General features: G+C 37.0%; 1 protein-coding gene across 1 annotated transcript; it reads left to right on the forward strand.

Moving 5' to 3' along the window:
• The first annotated feature begins 5,156 nt into the window (after positions 1 to 5,156).
• Positions 5,157 to 22,093, forward strand: LOC116016255 (serine/threonine-protein phosphatase BSL3-like). Its single transcript, XM_031256415.1, has 21 exons — positions 5,157 to 6,071; positions 6,574 to 6,634; positions 6,759 to 6,837; positions 6,923 to 7,002; positions 7,148 to 7,242; positions 7,327 to 7,426; positions 8,062 to 8,131; positions 8,235 to 8,336; positions 8,421 to 8,502; positions 8,613 to 8,792; positions 14,173 to 14,440; positions 14,531 to 14,768; positions 14,858 to 15,028; positions 15,849 to 16,087; positions 16,417 to 16,501; positions 16,583 to 16,681; positions 16,758 to 16,957; positions 17,086 to 17,161; positions 20,902 to 21,037; positions 21,147 to 21,286; positions 21,383 to 22,093. Exons 1-21 carry the CDS (start codon positions 5,654 to 5,656, stop codon positions 21,464 to 21,466), a joined length of 3,003 nt encoding a protein of 1,000 aa, XP_031112275.1. The 5' UTR covers positions 5,157 to 5,653; the 3' UTR covers positions 21,467 to 22,093.
• The last annotated feature ends 36 nt before the right edge of the window (positions 22,094 to 22,129 follow it).

The raw sequence follows: 22,129 nt of genomic DNA on the forward strand, positions 1-22,129 counted from the left end.
TTTTGTCTTATTTGATCATTATTAGTTGTTTGACTTGGTTAAACAATGAATATGAGTGTTTGATTAATTAATTTTTTGTAACAGCTTATTGTTTCAAAATGCTAAAATTTAAAAAGCAAGTAGTTTTTTTTATTAGTTTTTTGATAAAGTCATTTTGCATGGACTATTACGGGATGTTTGGTTCACGGAATAGGCAGGGAATGGCATAGCATTCCCAGTAATAGCTTATTCCGTTGTTTGGTAAGCAGTTGTATTCCCAGGAATAATATTCCTGGAATGATCTATTACCCTTGCAAGTAATGGCTATTACCACCACCCCCTGGTATTAACCTATTCCTGACCTCTCAGGAATAGGTAGGATTTATTTTTTTTTTTACCCTTTGTTAAACCTATTTTTTAGGCTCACTATTCTAAAATTCATCGCATCACAACTTTCTCTCTGTCATCGCACATATCTCCTTCTGCCATTGCACATACCTATATATAACCTAATAAATTTTATCAACTCAATCTTCATCATCTTCTTGATTTGATAGTAGGTCTTCACTTTTTACCGTCTGTAACTTTCACTTCATGCAGAGACACTCTTCAACTAAATATGCATGACTACTGCCATTTGGAGTTCTTATAAATAATTCATCATTTTAGCATGGAAAGCATAACCAATATAAAAATAATCTCCTTGTAGTTTTACTGGAAGGCGTGAGAATGAAACCCAATTTCATCACTTTATATAGCCTCTTCAAATAACCATTCTGTCTAAATACATGCTGATGCTTTCCCATAAATTAATCCTGACCATGTGTTCAAAAAGCAGCCTACAAACTTGCTCAACGTAACCAACTTGAAAAATTGCTAATAAACACGGTCCAAGCTAGACTAAAAAAAAATAGTACTACGTAATAAAATTCTAAGTTTTGACAAATAATATAACCAAATTAATTAGGGTACAAAATGTGTATCATTTGTACAACACTTACAACAAACAATTAGCTAATAAATTATGTGTATCATTTTCATGATTAAAAAAATCGCTAGCAGTTGATTATGAAAACTATTTGAATTTTAATTCATACATAAATTCCATCATGTATAAACATTCTTGAATAACTGATGATCCAAATCCAACGTAGTTTTAAATCACATAAGTCAAAACTCAAAGGAATTCAATAATGAACAGTCTTGAAAGAATATTAGATTCCATTACACATAATAATAATAATAATAATAATAATAATAATAATAATAATAATAATAATAATAATAATAAAAATTTGTACAAGGGCATTTATGTCTTTTACATATATATTCCATTTCTATTCCGTTAACCAACCAAACGCTGGAATACAATTTCTAAGTCTATTCCTTCCGCGAACCAAACGCTGAAATACAATTCATATTATATTCCTTACATATTCCATTCCTTATGGAATAGCATTCCTATTCCCTTAAAATTCATTCCGTGAACCAAACGTACTGTTAGTGAATTTACCAAATACTAACACCTTTCTTACAATACCGACCTAATCAATTAACATCTATTTACTAAACACTTCATATATTTGAGAGTTTGCGGTGAGAAATTAGTTTTCTTGAAATGGCAAGACAAGATTAGTTTTCCAAGTATAAATTGCTACTTATACCAAATGTTAAAATTATTTTTTTGTGATCTAATATGAATGATTAATTTGTGAGTTTGATAAATTCACAAATCAAAATTACTAATTAATAATATGATACTGTATTAATAGTATTCGATAGCTTAAAAGAGTTGTGGTAAAGCAGGTAGATGCCTTATCCTAATGTACTGCTTTAACCCTACTGGATACGCACCAACTGATGTTTTTTTTTTTTAATGATCTGAGTTGTGTCACTTTTGTGTGATGTAACGCTTTATTTTTTATTTTTTTCTTTTCTCTCCTCCACCAAGTATAGTCTATTAGGACATCTTTTCAGAAACATTTCCCGACTTGTTGTTCATAATGTTTGGGCCGGGAACATTCTCTGATATTTTGATCCTGCCGTCAGGCCACGTGTCCAATTTGAAAGACAATTTTTTAGTAAAGGAGGAAATATTTGTTTGAATTCTGCATATACACTCCAACTAATTTTAAAAAACAAAAAAAACAAAAAAATAAAAAATCAAACACGTCATTTACTGCCGGAAAATCTCTTGATCACCCAAGCATGTTTAGAAATTCATGGTTTTTTACTTTTGGTCACAAACAGGGAAACAACTATTCCAAGCACTTCAGAGTGGCGCAAAATCCCTTATGGGTAATATCAAAATTTGTGGCGACTTGGTCACACAATGTACAAACATAAACTCAGATCACCAATAATAAAAAAAATTTTATACTTTTTTTAAGCACACGTGTTGTATTTTTCAACATGTGGAGTAAAATAATTTGTTGAGTTTCTCATGTTGAGAAAGTCGCACACGTGTTGTGTTTTTCAACATGTGAAGTAAAATAATTTGTTGAGTTTCTCATGCTGAGAAAGTCTAACAAACTTGTTGGCTTTCTAGTTAAATTTGTGGGAGTTTAATTATTTGGTTAGACTCCAACAAAAACATTAAAAACAAATATTCTCTTCTTCTTTAGTGGGCACCAAAAACGACTTAGTTGTGAAAAGTATTTCAATAATGAAAAAAAGGGTGTGCACCGGTTTAGGAAATAAATAAAAAATAAATAATTTTATTATTGTATTTTATATACATACATACATCCAAGCATGAGAAGAAAGAAGGTGTAACCTAGGTGGTACCGACCTTAGTGGACTTTTTAAAAAATGGACTTCCGGAGGGTTCTGACATCCATACCCATTTATGCAATGTTTATTCTAATGAAAATGTCAAGATCTTGGTAGTCCACATACAGGGTTCTGACATCCATACTCATTGAGTCAAAGGTGCAACGCTCTCATGCGGAGAGGTTGAGGGTGAAGTTAGGCTACAAGGATTTTTTTTTTCCTTAAATTATGTGGACGGTGGCGGGTGAGAGACAAAGAACGAGTAGGGGAGGAGAGGGGAGGGGGGAGGAGCTTGACACTGCTATGTAATGAAAGGAATTGGACACAATTGATTAGCTACTCAAGAAACCATGTGGATGTTGGGGTGCTAATCCCTAGTTAGGCCTTCCCCAATAGTTAAAACTTGGGTGTAGATTTTGAGGTGTTTTTGTAAGTGTGATTAAGAAAGAGAAAATGAAGGGAGGAAAAAAAAAGAAAAGGAAAAACAAAAAACAAAATAAAAACTGAAATAAAAAATTTAAAAAAAAAAATTTACGCGCCCAGGCGGGCGCGAATTCCGCGCCTCACGCATGCGTGAGCCGCGGAATTAATGAATGGTGGGGCCCATTGTTAACCTGCAAAATCCCAACCTTGTAGGACAAATATCCCATTGCCATGTAAGCCATTCACATTTGTTGTGAGACTTTAATTCAGATTTTGTTCTTAAATTTTGTGCCAAAACTGGCTATTGTGGAGGGCCTTAGAATCAGTAGAGGCTAACATGTTTATATGGCTACCCATAATGGGCTAGGTGCCAGCAAGTTTGGTATTTACTATGATCGCTTAAATGTATGTTCCCGTTGCTTTGGATTGTTATATGGAATTTTAATGATATTGCATATCGAGTCGAGAAGAGATGTCCACATGCTCAGCTTGTTGCAATTATTCATGGTTCTAATGATGATAGTATATTTTGGCTTCGACGATATAGGGATGGAGGGGCGACAATACACTTAGGAGTCGGGAAGTGGTACAATGAACTGGGTGGAGGAGATGTTGGAAAGAGCGGTTGCATCTGTGAATTTATTCTCTAGGTTTGTACAAGCCAATGTTCAAACCCTGGATACATTTAGTACGGATCACTCTGCTTTGTTTTTGTGTTTTTTTTTTTAATAAATTTTTTATGTCTTTGTCTATGTGTAGCCTTTTTCAAGAATGCATAACTATGACATGTGGTATAAATGTTGGATTAACTAGTGCAATAGCAATTTAAGAGGGAAGCACTCTCACTAGATAGAACTCTAAGCATAGTTTTTGCAATACAAAATTTTATTAATTGGCATGAGCCATGCTTCCTCTTGTTGTCACTTCTGCCATAAATGAATTCTTGGCCTAGTTTTTATTTTTATTTATTTTTATTTTTTATTTTTTATGTCTTTGTCTATGTGTAGCCTTTTTCAAGAATGCATAACTATGACATATGACATAAATGTTGAATTCTCACTACACTTATTAACAATTCATTTTGATGCAATGAGGCCGAAAATCCGATTAATGACCTTCTATCACATGTCATTAGGGTTTCAACAACCCTCCGACAAAATTTCATGTGAAAAAGTGACCGGTGACCGGCGAACAGTCGTCGGTCACGGAGAAGGCAACCAAGGTCACATTCTCCAACAAGAAGGCGACCGGTTGAGGAGGCGACCAAGGTCGCATTTTATGTACATTTTCTGTGACCTGCGATCGTTCGCCAATTGCCAGATACTTTTTCACCTAAAATTTTGCTGGAAGGTGACCGGAAACCTAATGACTTGTAATAGAATGTCATTAACCGATTTTTGGGCCTTATTGCATCAAATTGAATTATTTATGGATATAATTACATCTTTAAATAGTTTAAAGAACTAATTAACTTTTCAGCTAAAATTCGAAGATCTCTTTGACCCCATGAAATATTAATTTGTTTACCACTACGTGAAGACATTATAATTTAATTGCAAAACCTTGTGTGAGATGGGTCGAGTCGGGTCAAACTTAAAATGTAATAATACTTATACGCACAAATGTCATATTTATATGCTTAAATGTAATACTAATCAAAAATAAAATTTTTGTTACTTATAAGGATAAATGTAATGTCTAAGTAACAAAAAGTTTTACCATTTTTAAACATAAACAAATAATTGTGCAGCGATGCATGGTAACTCTTTTTGGGAAATTGTAATTTTGTAACTGTAACCATACCAATATTCTCCGTAGTTTCCGGAAGCATAAGCAATAAAAAGTCGGGAGCTTCGGAGTCTGCTTGGTTTACGTACAGTCTTCCGACCCGACCCGTCAATCTAGAGAGAGAGAGAGATAGATATGCTACGGAGTATTATTTGTACATAGAATAGAAAGAAGAGTACGTATATTCGTGTATGTATAGGTGGAGAGAGAGAGAGAATGGGCCCGTGGAAAGAGATGGATATGAAATGTTTTTAGAGAGAGAGAAAGTTTTGGATTGGCGGAGAGAGAAAGGGGAGATTGGAACACTGGTGCTGGTGGTGTTTTTGGCCTCCCTGTCCTTGTGTGTGTTCGACCGCCTTTAGAATTGCGAAGCTTTTCGGAGAGAGAAACGACTAACGAAAAGAAAAAGGAAAAAAAAAAACAGTAGATTTTGTTTTCTCTCTTCTTCTAGGGTTTAATTTTCTCGAATAATTCAGGGAGGAATTAATTATTATTATTATTGGCGTATATTTATGTACTCTTTTCTGTGTATGGAATAAGAGGATCTGAGCTAGGGTTTGGGAATTGTAAATTTGTGCGCTGTTGGAGCTTGAATTGGATTGGAAATGTTGTTCGGAAATGCGAATTGATAAGAATTGGAGCACCGATCTTATAAGGAAGTTTTGGATATTACGGGTTCAGGTTGAGAAAGATGGACGTTGATTCGACCATGACGTCGGAGTCCGATCAGGATCCGAAGAATAACGGGCCGAGTTCCGAGCAGTTAAGCGACGAGCCATCGGCTGGAGAATCTCCGGAGCAGAGTTCTCCCGCTCTACAGCAGCAGCAGTCGCCACCTTCGACTCAGCCTCAGCAGCAGCATAGTATTAGTCCGGTTGTGGGGCCAAGGTGCGCTCCAACGTACTCGGTGGTGCACCCTATTATGGAGAAGAAGGAGGATGGCCCAGGACCAAGGTGTGGCCACACACTAACGGCTGTCCCGGCTGTCGGAGAGGAAGGCACTCCTGGATACATTGGTCCTCGCCTAATTCTATTTGGTGGTGCCACTGCACTTGAGGGAAATTCTGCAGCCACAGGGACTCCTTCATCTGCCGGAAGTGCTGGAATTCGTATGCCTCCTTATTTTTTTCCTTTTTTAATTTGAAATTGGGATCACCATTTTTTCCCCTCTTGGCATATGTCATGTAAAACTTGAATTGGATACTTCATATAATTTTCTTATCAGAGTAGTGGTACCTCTATTATACATGTTTAAACATGCATTCTGCACCTGTCATGGAAAGGTAGCATCTCCACTTGGAATTCAACTAACTTCAGTAACATTTATTGGACACCCTCAAATATCAAGAAATCATCCTCTGTGGTATAGAGTGAACATTGTAGGGGTTTGGAAAATACCATTTTGTTGTCTGAACATGGTAAATGATGAACTTTAGTTCATGTGGAATTCATCAGTCTCTAAATAAGAAATTTGTCCATCTTTACTGAGGCACATTTTTCTCCTTGTACTTACCCTGTAGTCCATGTAATGCATGCTTTACACATTAACAGGGTGATGAATTTATTTTATTTTCCTGTTTAGTTGATCTTGAAGGCTCTATTTGTTTACAGGATTGGCTGGGGCTACGGCTGATATCCACTGTTACGATGTATTGACTAATAAATGGTCAAGGTAACTCTTTTGATTGATAGTATTACTTCTATGTCAAATCAATTCTGTGGCTTCCCATGTGATTGTTTTTTCTCGTAGCTGAGAATGCTTTTTTTTTTTTTTTTCCCACTAATTATATCCTTAGAATTGCTCCAATCGGAGAGCCACCCACGCCAAGGGCAGCCCATGTAGCTACTGCTGTTGGTACAATGGTGGTTATTCAGGTTGGTATTTACTGTTAGCATAGAGGTGGCATGATATCTGAAATGTGTTTTGGATAGTGGTGATGGTCTTTCCTTATTATTACAGGGTGGAATTGGTCCTGCTGGTTTGTCTGCTGAGGATCTTCATGTCCTAGACCTTACGCAACAACGGCCACGATGGCATAGGTTTGATTTTTTACTGTGCTTAATCTCATACAAATACCTGTGCATGTTACTCTCATAAACATGCACAAGTCTGCGTCAAGATTGACACACATATGTGCAGACAAGGTGTGTTTTAACTCATTAAAATTGTGACATCATTTTTTAGAGTTGTCGTCCAAGGCCCTGGGCCAGGCCCTCGTTATGGACATGTCATGGCTTTGGTAGGGCAAAGATATCTAATGGCAATTGGTGGAAATGATGGTAGGTTTATTAAAATGTTTCTCTGTTGCCTTTAACTTACTCATAACTTTGTGATCTGATAGTATGATGCATGCAACTTTTCAGGGAAACGACCTTTAGCAGATGTTTGGGCCTTGGATACAGCAGCCAAGCCATATGAGTGGCGTAAATTGGAACCTGAGGGTGAAGGCCCACCTCCATGCATGTAATTCTCTTCATTTTCACCATTCAGATTTATGATTCTAAGCATACTTCATTTTGTACATTGTGTAATTTTCTTAGTCATTAATAATGTGCTTAATGGGATTTGTATGCATATTTTGTGTGCAATGTGTTAAATAATGCAATTTCAGTTTTAGTAGCATATGAGGAAAGAAGTACCCCCCCCCCAATCTTCACAATTAAAAATTGCATTTTAATTTAACAAAATTGAAATGAACATGAAAAAGAGAGATTAACTTCAGCCTTAGATCTGACTATGGATGACTGAGTATAATAGTTCCATGCCATAAAAAATCTCTTCTAATCCTTTTGGCCATATAAGGTGGTATCTCTTTCTAATTCTTTCCTTTGACACCACCATACATAATATGCCACACCTTATGCCTCTGATTTTAAAAATAATTCACACGATTTCATAAAAATGTTTGTTTCCATAGTCAAACTGAGTAAATAAATGGTTCATGTAAGGGGTATAGTTATGCAAGTTTTGATATCCACATCAATTTTAATATCTCCCTTCAAAATATTCTGCTGGTTGCCTGGTTGTGCAAAGCTTTAATGAAAACTGAGCAGGCTTTGTTTATTTCTTCCCTCATCTATCCATTGATCTCTGCCCAGGTATGCAACTGCAAGTGCACGCTCTGATGGTCTTCTACTACTTTGTGGAGGGAGGGATGCTAATAGTGTGGTAAGTATTTTTTCCTTACTTTCCTTCCCCATATGCATGCTAATAATTTCATGGGCAATGCTTTGTGTGTTCTCTTCTATGTGATCATATTGATGGTTTGCAGCCACTGGCAAGTGCATATGGACTTGCTAAACATAGAGATGGTCGGTGGGAGTGGGCTATTGCTCCGGGTGTGTCACCATCTTCTAGATATCAACATGCTGCAGTAAGTTATTTGAGTGTTAACTCTGTACTATACGTGTGATGTTTTATTCCGTCTGGAAGTTTAAGTTATATGTTTGAATTGTAGGTCTTTGTTAATGCAAGGCTCCATGTATCTGGAGGAGCACTGGGCGGTGGACGTATGGTGGAAGACTCCTCCAGTGTGGCTGGTATTGTCTCTACTTACTTTCTACCACAGATTTCTTTAAGAAAGACTTCTTTTAAGTTTTAACCGGATTAACGTTACCTATTTGAAAACATATGCATTTCCTTTTTCCAGTTTTGGATACTGCAGCTGGGGTGTGGTGTGATACAAAGTCCGTTGTTACGAGCCCAAGAACTGGTAAATTCAGCGCTGATGCTGCAGGTGGAGATGCAGCTGTTGAGTTGACAAGGCGTTGTAGGCATGCTGCTGCTGCTGTGGGTGATTTGATCTTTATTTATGGTGGTCTACGTGGTGGTAAGAATAATTGGTGCACAGTCAGACTTATTTTAATATCTCATTTGTGGGGGGCCACTTTCTTAGATTGATAACTTCTATCTATGCAGAAGAATAGTGGATATTCATTAAGAATCTTAAATTAAAGAAATCAATTGAAATTGATTAAAAGTACCTGTAGAAAACTGATGTTTCAGACCAGAAAAAATGCAGAAAACTGATGTTCAGAACTGAAAGAAAAGTTTCTGATTTATATTTCTGATCTATACAAAGATTACAAGATGTTTCTACTCTCTACTCTCTATTATTTCAGATATACACACTAATATATATACACACAAGAGACATAATAAAACTACACTGCTCTAGGTAGACACTACACTGCACTGCTCAAGAAGTCTGCCCAAGAAGTCAAAGATGTGGACTGCCCAAGGCAGATATATTTAATATTTCAACACTCCCCCTCAAGCTGAGTTGTATATATTATACAAACCCAGCTTGGAATTGAATTCTTCAAATCTTGTCCTAGGTAGAGCCTTTGTGAATATGTCAACAATTTGTTTCTTTGTATGAATGTAGTTGAGTTCAATGGTTCTTGAATTCATCTTCTCATAAATGAAATGCCTGTCTATTTCAACATGCTTTGTTCTATCGTGATGAACTGGGTTCTTAGCAATGCTGATGGCAGCTTGACTATCACTGTGCATTTTGAAGGATCTAGGAACCTCAATTTTCAATTCATTCAACAACCTTTTAATCCACATCCCTTCACATATACCTAATGCCAGTGCACGATATTCTGATTCAGCACTGCTCCGAGAGACCACTGACTGTTTTTTGCTACGCCAAGTGACCAGATTTCCCCATACATAGGTACAGTAACCACTAACTGATCGCCTATCAGTCAACTCTCCAGCCCAACTAGAATCCGTGTAGACTTCTAGGTCTCGATTGTCATGTTTTCTGAAGTGTAACCCAAGACCTGGTGTCATTTTGAGGTACCTCAGAATACGATAAACTGCTTCCAAATGCTCCTCATTGGGGTTGTGCATATGTTGACTTACAATACTAACAGGGAAAGCAATATCTGGCCTAGTATGGGAGAGATAAATTAGTTTTCCCACTAATCTTTGATAACTCCCCCTCTCCACTGGAGTTGGTTCCCCACTCCGGTTTGTCTTTAAGTTAGGATCCATTGGAGTATCTGCTGGCTTACTCCCAAGCATTCCAGTCTCATTTAGAAGATCTAAGATATACTTCCTTTGAGATACAACAATCCCTTCTTTAGATCGAGCTACCTCCATTCCAAGAAAGTATTTGAGGGGTCCTAAGTCTTTGATCTCAAATTCTGATGCAAGAAATCTCTTGAGATTTGAAATCTCACTTGAATCATCTCCAGTTAGGATTATGTCATCCACATAGACAATAAGAATCGCTAATTTTCCTGTTGAAGAGAATTTCACAAACAAGGTATGATCAGCTTGGCACTGGGTGTATCCAATTTTTACAATTGACTTTGCAAACCTATCAAACCATGCCCGAGGTGATTGTTTCAAGCCATAGAGAGCCTTTTTTAGTTTGCATACCAATCTTCCGCTAGAGTTCTTCTCAAAACCTGGTGGAATTTCCATATAGACTTCTTCTTCCAATTCTCCATTTAAGAATGCATTTTTTACATCCAATTGATATAAAGGCCAATCACAATTTACAGCAAGTGATAACAAAACTCTTACTGTATTGAGTTTGGCAACAGGCGCAAAGGTCTCCTGATAGTCAACACCATATGATTGAGTGAACCCCTTAGCAACCAACCGAGCCTTGAATCTATTGATGCTCCCATTTGGATTGTACTTGATAGTGAAAATCCACTTACATCCAACTGCATGTTTTCCTTGAGGTAAGTCAACAAGAACCCATGTGCCATTTTTCTCAAGAGCATTGATTTCCTCATCGATAGCAACCTTCCATTTGGGATCTCTTAGTGCCTCATAGATGTTTGTGGGAATCTGGACAAGATCAAGAGAAGAGACAAAAGCTCGATACATAGGAGTTAATTTCCCATAGGCAACATACCTTTCTATAGGATGACTAGTGCATGTTCTAGTACCCTTTCGATGAGCAATAGGCAAATCAATATTATCAATGGTAGTAGGTACAAACGCATTGGTCATGGGGTCCTTACCTTCATGATTTTCAAGGTCAAGTGAGCTCGGATGTGTGCTTGAACAGTCCTTGCTTTGTATGTTGGCCTCTATATTTTCAAATTTTCTCCTTCTATAAACACGAAGTTCTTTGTTTCTTTCTTCAAGTGGTGCTTGAGGAGGTGAATTTGGTAGCGTGTTTTCTGAGGATGGGTGGTTGATTAGAGGTGAAGGTGGGTTGATTGTAGGGAGAGAGGATGGTGGTTGACAGACCATGTTTTCTGGAGTCACATCTGATTGAAAAGGCAAAGGAAAACCAGATGATGGAGGTGATAAATTTGGTTGTGTTAGAGTGGTTTGATGCTGGTATGATGGGACATTAGGGAAAAAAGAGGTAGCCTGGTTGTCCTGAAGTGTTTCCCAGAGTTGGTATTCCCTCGAATTCTCCCCCTGAATACCAGATTTGGGAAAGAATGATTGGTGTTCAAAAAAGGTGACATCCAGAGTATGATAAACTCTTTTTGTGGATGGGGAGTAACATTTGTACCCCTTTCGAGTACTAGAGTACCCAATGAAGATGCATTTGTGTGATTTGGGGTCAAGTTTTGTTCTTTTGTGATCATAGATATGGACAAACGCAGTACAACCAAAGATTTTAAGTGGCAATTCTGAAGAAAAAACTGAGTGATGAGGGAATGCTTGTAGGAACAGAGTTCGTGGTGTTTTGAACTTTAAAACACGACTAGGCATACGGTTTATGAGATAAGTGGCAGTAAGAACAGCTTCCCCCCAAAAATGTTTAGGCACATGATTTGAAAACATGATGGATCGAGATACTTCAAGGAGGTGCCTATTTTTTCTTTCAGCCACCCCATTTTGTTGAGGGGTGTCGACACAGGAACTAATATGGACAATTCCTTGATCTAACAAGTATGAACCAAGAATTGAGTTGAAATATTCTTTCCCATTATCAGTTTTCAAGACTTGAACTTTTTGTTTGAACTGATTTTGAATCATGGAATGAAAAACTTTAAAGATTGATGCAGTTTCAGATTTTTCTTTCATGAGGAATGTCCATGTGAGTCTAGTGTGGTCATCAATAAAGGATACAAACCATCTAGAACCATTAACATTTTTCACCCTTGAAGGTCCCCAAATGTCACTATGAATTAATGAAAATGGTTGAGAAGGTTTGTAAGGGTTACTTGGATAAATGCTTCGAGTATGTTTTGCGAGTTGACATACTTCGCAATGAAAAAGGTTGGGCTTTTTACTGGTAAATAAACTAGGAAACAATTTTTCAAGATAAATAAAATTTGGATGTCCAAGACGAAAATGCCACAACATGACTAGACTCTCATTGGAAACAGAAACAGAAACAGAATTGAAACCAGAATTGAAAGCATAACCTGACTTGGGAACTTGTTTATTTTCATGAGTGTTTTTGAGAATATAGAGACCACCACAAACTTCAGCACTGCCAATCACCTTCCCTGAGCCCACAACCTGAAATTCACAATGATTAGGATAGAATTTAGTCACACAATTCATGTCCGTAGTGAGTTTGCTGATGGAGAGTAGGTTGCAGTTTAGTTTAGGAACAAAGAGAACGGATGAAAGGAGAAGTTCATTAGTTAGTCTGACTGATCCTGTTCCTATCACACTGGATAGGGATCCATCAGCAATTCTGACCGTGGTGGGATAAATACACGGTTTGAATGTATGGAAAACCTTTAGATCACCTGACATATGGTCTGATGCCCCAGAATCCACAATCCAAGGACTTGTGTTGTTGGAATTTGCAGCAAATGCATGAGAGGTGTTACCTTGATGACTTATCATACTACCATGTGCTTTGGCTGAAGGTGGAATTGGTTGTTTTGCAGCAGATAGCTGCCCAAATATCTTCTGCAGTGCCTCAAGTTGAATTTTTGAGCACGGACCGACTTCATTGGGTGATGCTTCAGATGTTGTAGCCACATTGAGGGCTTGAGGAAGGTTGGGATGATTTGTGACAGCCGAGTGAGAAGGATGTGATGAATTGGATGAATAATCCAAAGGTAAAGAATCTGCTGGAAGGATTTCATCAAGTTTAGACATAGCTGCTGCAGATTTTTTTTGGTGAGGGATGACAAAACAAAAAATCTGCTGTAGAGATTTGGTGAAGGATGATTATCAGAACTGGAATGGATTTAGGACTGATATTCTGGGTAGAAATGGAGATTTTCTGGGATATCAGAACTGAAATTGATTTAGGACTAATATTCTGGACAGAAATGGAGATTTTCTGCTGCAGAAATGGAGACTTGCAGAGCAGAGAATGAGGTTTTCAGAGCAGAAAATGGAGATTTTTTAAGACTTTCAGGTTTCAGAACTTGAGCTCTGATACCATGTAGAAAACTGATGTTTCAGACCAGAAAAAATGCAGAAAACTGATGTTCAGAACTGAAAGAAAAGTTTCTGATTTATATTTCTGATCTATACAAAGATTACAAGATGTTTCTACTCTCTACTCTCTATTATTTCAGATATACACACTAATATATATACACACAAGAGACATAATAAAACTACACTGCTCTAGGTAGACACTACACTGCACTGCTCAAGAAGTCTGCCCAAGAAGTCAAAGATGTGGACTGCCCAAGGCAGATATATTTAATATTTCAACAGTACCGACTTCAGTTTGTAAGAGAGTCGGGAAAAGCCGTCTACCCTAGATTGACTGAGATAGGTTTTGGGGCAGATGTTTCAGAATTGTCCCAAAAATAGGCTGTACTTAAAAATGAAATAACAAGGGACCACTTTTTAAATATCCTGAATGAATTTTTTCATTCATGAAATTATCAGTTTGACAGGTGTGTTAGTGGCAATATTTTAGGCTTTTCATATAGCCATATGAAGTTGGAATAAAATGTTCTGCATGGATATTTGTGGGAAGTTGGTAGTTTTGAGGAAGCTTTTATGATATTTGTAGATGAAAGAAATCAAATTTTGTTCTGAAGTTCAGTTAGTTCTTGTTAGCCTTTGCACATATGTAATTTGGTAGTGATTTATGCCTGCAAATTTGAAATTTTGTCATTGATATGGTTAACATATTTCTTAAGATGGTTTTTTTTTTTTTTTTGTTTTTTTTTTGTTTTTGTTTTTTTTTTTTAATCCCTGTGTGAAGTGATGCAATTTTCTAAGAGTTGTGAAATTACTTAATTGCATTCTGATGTTAACTAAGACAATAATCTGACCCAGTGAGTATCTTTCAGGTGTATTGCTGGATGACTTGCTTGTTGCCGAGGATTTGGCTGCTGCTGAAACAACAAGTGCTGCTTCTCATGCAGCTGCTGCAGCTGCAAATGTACCACAAGGGAGAATGCAAGGGAGGTATGGATTTGTTGATGAAAGAATGAGACAAGCAGTTTCTGAAACAGTTAATGATGGGGCAGTTGTTCTTGGAAATCCTGTTGCTCCCCCAGTAAATGGTGATATGTATACTGATATAAGCACTGAAAATGCCATGCTTCAAGGAAATCGGTGAGCTAAGCTAAATGTGCGGTTTTCCTTGAGTTTATTCTGAATTTGTTTTTTGGTTCCTCTTAAACCTAAATATGTATTTCTGCACAGGAGATTGAGCAAAGGTGTTGAGTATTTAGTTGAAGCCTCTGCCGCAGAAGCAGAGGCTATTAGTGCCACATTAGCTGCAGCAAAAGCTCGACAAGTTAATGGAGAAGTTGAACTGCCTGATAGGGATCGTGGAGCAGATGCAACTCCTAGTGGAAAACAGGCATCAAGTTTAGTCAAGCTTGAACCTTCCTTGGCAAGCAATTCTGCTCCACCTGGAGTTCGACTACATCACCGTGCTGTGTGTTTGCCAGTTTCCTGAAGCTATTATTTAGTTTTGTTGGTTTCATGACTCTAATATTGACAGGTGTTATACCTTCAATGCAACAGGTAGTTGTTGCTGCAGAGACCGGTGGAGCTCTAGGAGGTATGGTTAGACAGCTCTCTATTGATCAATTCGAAAATGAAGGCAGACGAGTCAGTTATGGCACTCCAGAAAATGCAACAGCAGCAAGAAAACTTTTAGATAGACAAATGTCTATCAACAGTGTTCCCAAAAAGGTATGACAATTGTCTTCATGCCTGCAGGATGGTAAATGAATGCGGTTTAGGCTGTAGATTCTTCAGGTGTGGCTGATGAGGTTGAGCTTGAGCTGGGTTAATTGAAAAGTTGCCCTTTTTATCTTGTAGGTGTTTGGCTTATTAGATGCTATTATGTAGTTGTTGCTTGTGACATACATGATACATCTAAGAATGCCTTGTTCAGATGAAAATAGCTAGTTTCTATTAGGGTTTTGAATATTTTTGATATACCAAAAAGTTACAATTTTGGATATATACAATTCTGTTTGCGGCTTTTTATTGTGTTTTCTGATTTCATTTCCACAGTTTGTTTCAATTCAACATTTCTTTGCTTATTTTGTATTTCTTCTCATGAATTATCTTTGCTGTTAAATGTACTAGCTCTGTCAATTTTATTTGTCCTACTTTCCTTATTATATCATCCCAAAACAGTGACCCCTTTCAATTTAAACACCACTAACTTTTTTCTTTTTCCATTTTGCCCTTAGTACCTTTTAACTTTTTAAATTGTTTTGACTAGGTGGTTATATTTTGAAGGGCAAATTTGGAAATAATATCACATCTTATTTGTTTCTTTAAAAACTGTGTCAAGCATAACTGCCATTTACAAAATGGGACGGATGGGGTATTTAGTTTAATGTTTACCTTTGAAAGATTGTTTTGACATGTTTCTTTGCTTAATTGGTAATTTCATAAATGGACTATCTTTTGCTCCTGTATGCAGTGGTCATGTTCCCTCTTTATAAGTGATGCTTTAAATGTTAAACAGTTGCTTATTTACTTGCTTACATTGTCTCAGGTCATTGCCCATCTTCTAAAACCTCGTGGATGGAAGCCACCTGTGCGACGGCAATTTTTCTTGGACTGCAACGAGATAGCTGATCTTTGTGACACTGCAGAAAGAATATTTGCAAGTGAACCTACTGTTCTTCAACTCAAGGCTCCTATTAAGATATTTGGTGACTTGCATGGGCAATTTGGGGATCTCATGCGTCTCTTTGATGAGTATGGATCCCCTTCAACTGCTGGAGATATATCGTGCGTGCCCTTCTTATCTTTCCTTTTCTATTTTTATATACTATAATGTTGAGAAGGTTCTTGAACTGCTCAGTTTGATGAGCGCAATTCTTTTTTATTGTTGTTGTTAATTAGTCTTTTAAAGCATCATTGAACTTTAGTTTTTAATTTCTTGTATTGCAATTGTATGAATTTAGTATATTAGTTTGCAAAGTTCCAGATTCATTATACTGTGTTTCTGTTTTATACTGGTTTAATACAACTGTGTAGTAGCCTCTTAATCTCTCTCTATGCGAGGAGGTTAACCAAGGGAAAATTTCTGGAGCTAATTTTTATAAAATTACCATCAGATATATCGATTACCTCTTCCTAGGAGATTATGTTGATCGTGGCCAGCATAGTTTGGAGACCATAACTCTTCTACTTGCTTTGAAGGTACCTGTCCTTGTGTGCAATTCCTATGTTTCACCCCCATCACTCATTGATTCTAATTCAAAAACTTCATTTCTTTTTTAGGTGGAGTATCCTCACAATGTTCACTTAATTCGTGGGAACCATGAAGCTGCAGATATTAATGCACTTTTTGGCTTTCGAATTGAGTGCATTGAACGAATGGTATGCTATCATTTTGAGTTGAGACTTGTATTTTCTGCTGTCCAAGACACTGATTGTGATTAGGACTATGAAACAGGGTGAGAGAGATGGAATCTGGGCTTGGCATCGTATTAATAGACTGTTTAACTGGCTTCCGTTGGCGGCATTGATTGAGAATAAAATTATCTGTATGCATGGCGGTATTGGGAGATCGATCAATCATGTTGAACAAATTGAGAATATTCAGCGCCCTATTACCATGGAAGCAGGCTCAATTGTGCTCATGGATTTGTTGTGGTTAGTGTGTTTGACTTTGTCCAGTTGTCATTCTAATCTTTTTCTATATAGCCCTTGTGTAAATACACGTATTCAGGTCTCTTATCCAAAAGAAAATGATATCAACATGTGTAAATCTACGCTTTCAGGTCTGACCCAACCGAAAATGATAGTGTTGAAGGTTTGCGTCCAAATGCTAGAGGTCCTGGATTGGTTACTTTTGGGGTGAGTGTTCCTTCTATTCATCCTCAGTACCTTCAGACATGATTGGGTTAAATTGAAAACTGAAAATGCCTGTGATGGAGTTATTGAATTGGCTTGCTTCTTCTTCCTTTTAATTTTTTTTTAAAAAGATATTAATTTGATGATTGTCATGTGAGAGAAGATCAAAGGAAAATGGAGAGGAGGGAATGTGTTGATGGTTGAATGCATTATATACAAAAATGATAAATAGTGAATCAGTGATGAGAAGACGAGTTGGATAGTGCACACAATGTTCTATTGCAAGCACTAGGGGTGAGCGCGGAGTGGGTTGGAGCGGATTTGGGGTGAATTCACATCCAATCCGCTAAAGGTGGATTTTAAAAATTCCATCTACATCCACATCCGCTAGGGGTGCGGATCCAATCCAATATGGTCCGTAAATAGTGGATGTAGTGGATTTGGGGTGAATTCACATCCAATCTGCTAAAGGTGGATTTTTAAAATTCCTTCTGCATCTGCATCCACATCCACTAGGGGTGCGAATCCAAGGGTTTTTGATTGAAATGTGACAAAACTTACGGTAGTTGACAAAAATAGGACATTTTTGAAAAGATGACAAAAAAGGGAAAAACGAGTTTGGAAAATACGTGTGGGGTCAAAAACGCATTTCCCAAACTTGGATGACTTTAATTATATATATATATTTTTCGAAATACGAAGTCATACGCATTTCAGAAATGCGATACATCATACGTATTTCTACGCATTTCAGAAATGCGATACATCATACGTATTTCTACGCATTTCTGAAATGCGATACATCATACGCATTTCAACATCATACGCATTTCTGAAATGCAATACATCATACGCATTTCTGAAATGCATATGACTTCGTATTTCGGAAAAAAAAAAAAAAAGTCATCCGAGTTTGGGAAATGCGTTTCTCTTCCCACACGCATTTTCCAAACTCGTTTTTTTCCATTTCTGTCACCTTTTAAAAAATGTCATATTTTTGTCAACTATCCTAAGTTTTGTTACATTTTAGTCAAAAACCCGCGGATCCAATCCAATTTGATTCGTTAATAGTGGATTTGACGGATTGGATGGCGGATTTTAAGTTTAACAAAAAATAAAAATTATAATACAAGATTTCTAGCATTCAAAAATCAAAATTACAAATCTCCTTCATTTTCAAATCTTCATTCATCTTCAACGTTGTGCTTAACTTGTGATTGTGATGTCATGAAGAATAACAAATCTGACTTGAAGAATGAAGGTGGAAAGTCGGAAATTGACCATTGAGAAAGAGAGACCTAAAGGCTAAAACCCTATGCTAAGCATAGAAAAGTCAAAATTTATAATTGAATTATAATTTTATATTTGAAATACACCCGCAGTAGGATACTCAACAGTGGATTACTAGGCTTAGGTATATACATATATATATGATGATTAGATATAGTGGATTTTGTGAAGTTACATCCACATCCAATCCACTAGTGGCGGATTTCCATTAAATGGATTTGCATCTAGGGGTGAGCCCTGAACGGATTGGGGCGGATTTGGGGTGAATTTGAAAAATTCCATCTGCATCCACATATGCTAGGGGTGCAGATTTGATCCAATCCGATTAGTTAATATAGCGGATTTGACGGATTGGATGCGGTTAGGAGAGCATATTTTAAGCTTAAACAATAAAATAAATTACAAAACAAGATTTCAAGCATTCAAAAATTAAAATCACAAATTTTTAGGCATCCCATTAAAAAAAAAAAAACAAATATCCAATTTTAAAATATAAATAATTAATGTAAAATTCAAACAAGTCTAAATTACTAATCTTCATTCATCTTCAACGTAGTGTTGAACATGTGATTCTAATGCTGGGAAGAATGACAAATCTAACTTGAAAAATGAAGAGGCGGAAAGTCGAAAATGATAGTTGAAAAAGCGAGACCTAAAACCCTATGCTAAGTGTAGAAAAGTTTAAAAAAAAAAAAACTAAAATTGAATTATAATTTTAGATTTGGGCTACACCTGTCATAGGATACTCAACAATAGACTACTAGCTAGCTTTAGGTGTACACACACACACACACACACATATATGGTGGATAAGTGGAGCGGATTGCATATAGTGGATTTTGAAAAGTCACATCCACATCCAATCCACTAGTGGCAGATTTTCATTAAATGGATCCGTATCCCATCCACTTTAAGCGGATGTCGCGGATGGGATGGGATCAGATTTGGTAGATTGGAGCAAATCCTTGCTCACCCCTAGCAAGCACTCCATGGAATTTTACAAGTGTGGTGCATAAATTTATAGGAAAAAGAGTCAATTAGGTAATTAGCTATTGAACTACACATAGAAATGCAATTAGGCCACAAAATTGAAAAAAAGTACCATTAACCCCCGAACAAACTAAAATTATTCAATTGCAACTAAATGTCTTGTTTTACCAGTTACTTTATGTGACATTATAAAAATAAAGAATATATATATAGGTCTTGGCTCTTATGAGAACCACTCTCTAGGTGAGAAGTGTTGACAAATCTGGGTTGTCCATCTAGTAGATGTAATGGTCGAAAAATGAAGAAAAAACATGTAGCCAAAATATTCCCTCCCTCTCATTTTACCTATCTTACTTTCCTTTTTTGTCCGTCTCAAAATATTGTCCACTTTCCAAAAATAAATATCATTATATTTTTATTTTACCACTTCACCCTTTCAACTTTTACCATAATTGCTCCGTACTCATTAATACCTAATAGTTGTCATCCACTCAAACCAAATTTGCTACTAATATCCTCAAGAACCATGTCTAGTTGGAAGAACAAATATGGAGTACATTTTTCTTCCCTCTGGCTCTTCATTTCCAAATCTAAGAAACAACACTATGGGCAACGTGGGGCCTCAACAACCATTCCTACTCTTCCTTTCTTTCACGTCTCCTAAATCTGGTCGTCACCATCCCAATCTCCGATCAATTTTGTGACACATCATAATTTTATAACTCTCTGAAATACCCATCCATCTATTCTGCAACTAGTGGCTTCCAACGTAACGCCGCCGCCTACATATGCTCCCATGAGGCTGTCCATGTGGTGGTAACCCTCATTGCTGTCGACATTTGCAGCTCAACAGCGGCAATCCTCTCCATCCTTCAGATTTGTAAACATCACTAGTCTCTGTTTTTCTATCTTTTCTTATAGCCAAGGAAAATGTAGAGATAGAAGTATTAAGTTCATTTAGTTTTGTATAATTACTGAGTGTATAAAGAAGAATAGAAGACAAAGAAGTTATGGAGTATTTGTTGAAGAAATGTCTACAGATGAGATGAAGAAAGATGATGAAATGTAGCAAAATTGTCAGAAAGTACAAGGGCATAAATGGAAAGGTGTTGTAGAGCACTTGGGCATAAATTTTCCTAAATTTCTATATTTTCTCTCTTCAAAGTGTGTTGTAGAGCACTTGGGCACCAATTATCTACCTTACAGTAAGTTGGTCAATTGTGGATTATGCTGTCTGTCAGTTTGTCTTTTCTGTATTTTAGACCCCTGTTCATGAATAAAGTTCAGGCAATTGACCTTTTGACAAATTTTGACCAAGAATAGCACTATTTGCACATTTGTAGCCTTATTATGAGACAGGCTTGCTGCTGGTGTTTGACAGGCACCAAAGTATACTTTGTGGATCTGGTTTGTTTGTTTGTTTGTTATAACTCATTTTAACTCTATTAATTTTTCATTTGCAGCCTGATCGTGTGATGGAATTTTGCAACAACAATGATCTTCAATTGATAGTTAGAGCGCATGAATGCGTGATGGATGGCTTTGAACGATTTGCACAGGGGCATTTAATTACTCTATTCTCAGCCACCAATTATTGTGGTATGTCCTCTCCCCACACTTAGGTTGTTGGTGGGCTCAATGCTGTCTTGACTTTGTCTTTACCTGGCACAGAACTCTTATTTTTATAAGTAAAATCATCTTACTGCAGGTACTGCTAATAATGCTGGTGCAATCTTGGTATTGGGTAGAGATCTTGTTGTTGTTCCAAAACTAATTCATCCACTGCCTCCCGCCATTTCATCTGCAGAAACATCACCTGAGCGGCAAATTGAAGACACATGGATGCAGGTGCCATTATGGGCCTAAAATTTAATTGATCTTTAAGTTGCATCTCTTCTCAATGTATAGCTTATCTTGTTTTTTGTCATTTTGCTATGGGAATAGGAGCTTAATGCTAACCGGCCACCTACACCAACTAGGGGTCGTCCTCAAGTCACTAATGATCGAGGTTCTCTTGCTTGGATTTAGATTATTTAGTCCCAGATTGTTTTGCTATACTTCTTCCAGGCTGATGCTGATGCTAACACTGGGGATTTCTAGTGATCTGTACTTAGCACGATGTCATTGGGAGAATGCCTTGGGGATGTGCTCCTTCTATGAGATTCTAAAGGCTTTGAGTCACTTGATGTCATTCGTGGATTAGGACAGGCCTTCCGAGTTCCAACCAGAAATACTGATTAGCCAGATTGTGTATTCATCATGATGGAAGCAATTGAGGGTTCTTGGGGACGGTTTCCCCTTGTACATTTATTTGTCACAGGCAGATTAGAAGTGTGGTCATTCTCTAATATGGTGCTTAGTGCCAGTTTTTGAGTATTTTTTTCTTTTTTGGTTTTGTTTTTGGCCCTCAAGCCTCAAAATTTTCATATTCCCAGTTTAGGTGTCTTATTTTTGTTTCTGCTGAAAGGAGAATTTAAGGTCCCTACATACAACTGTAGAGCGAGTCTCGGTGGGCATCATTTGTTGTATCATAGAGGGGGTTCCTTAGTGTAATTTGTTTTTTTTTTTTAACCTTTTGTACAAACATCAGTGTGAAGATAAAGATAGCTTTCTTTTTTAAGATAATGCGAGAAAGGATGAATGATGATCAGTTTATTTGTGCTTGTCTTTTTTAAGATGATGCGAGAAAAT

The sequence above is a fragment of the Ipomoea triloba genome, chromosome 4, assembly GCF_003576645.1.
Source record: "Ipomoea triloba cultivar NCNSP0323 chromosome 4, ASM357664v1".
Taxonomy (NCBI): Eukaryota; Viridiplantae; Streptophyta; class Magnoliopsida; order Solanales; family Convolvulaceae; genus Ipomoea; species Ipomoea triloba.

What these genes read in the sequence shown, in the direction of transcription:
- LOC116016255 (XM_031256415.1), top strand. Translation starts at nt 5,654, where the DNA reads ATGGACGTTGATTCGACCATGACGTCGGAGTCCGATCAGGATCCGAAG. An exon ending in TGCCGGAAGTGCTGGAATTC is followed by an intron (nt 6,072 to 6,573) that starts GTATGCCTCCTT and finishes ATTTGTTTACAG; the next exon opens with GATTGGCTGGGGCTACGGCT. An exon ending in GTGCTCATGGATTTGTTGTG is followed by an intron (nt 16,958 to 17,085) that starts GTTAGTGTGTTT and finishes CTACGCTTTCAG; the next exon opens with GTCTGACCCAACCGAAAATG.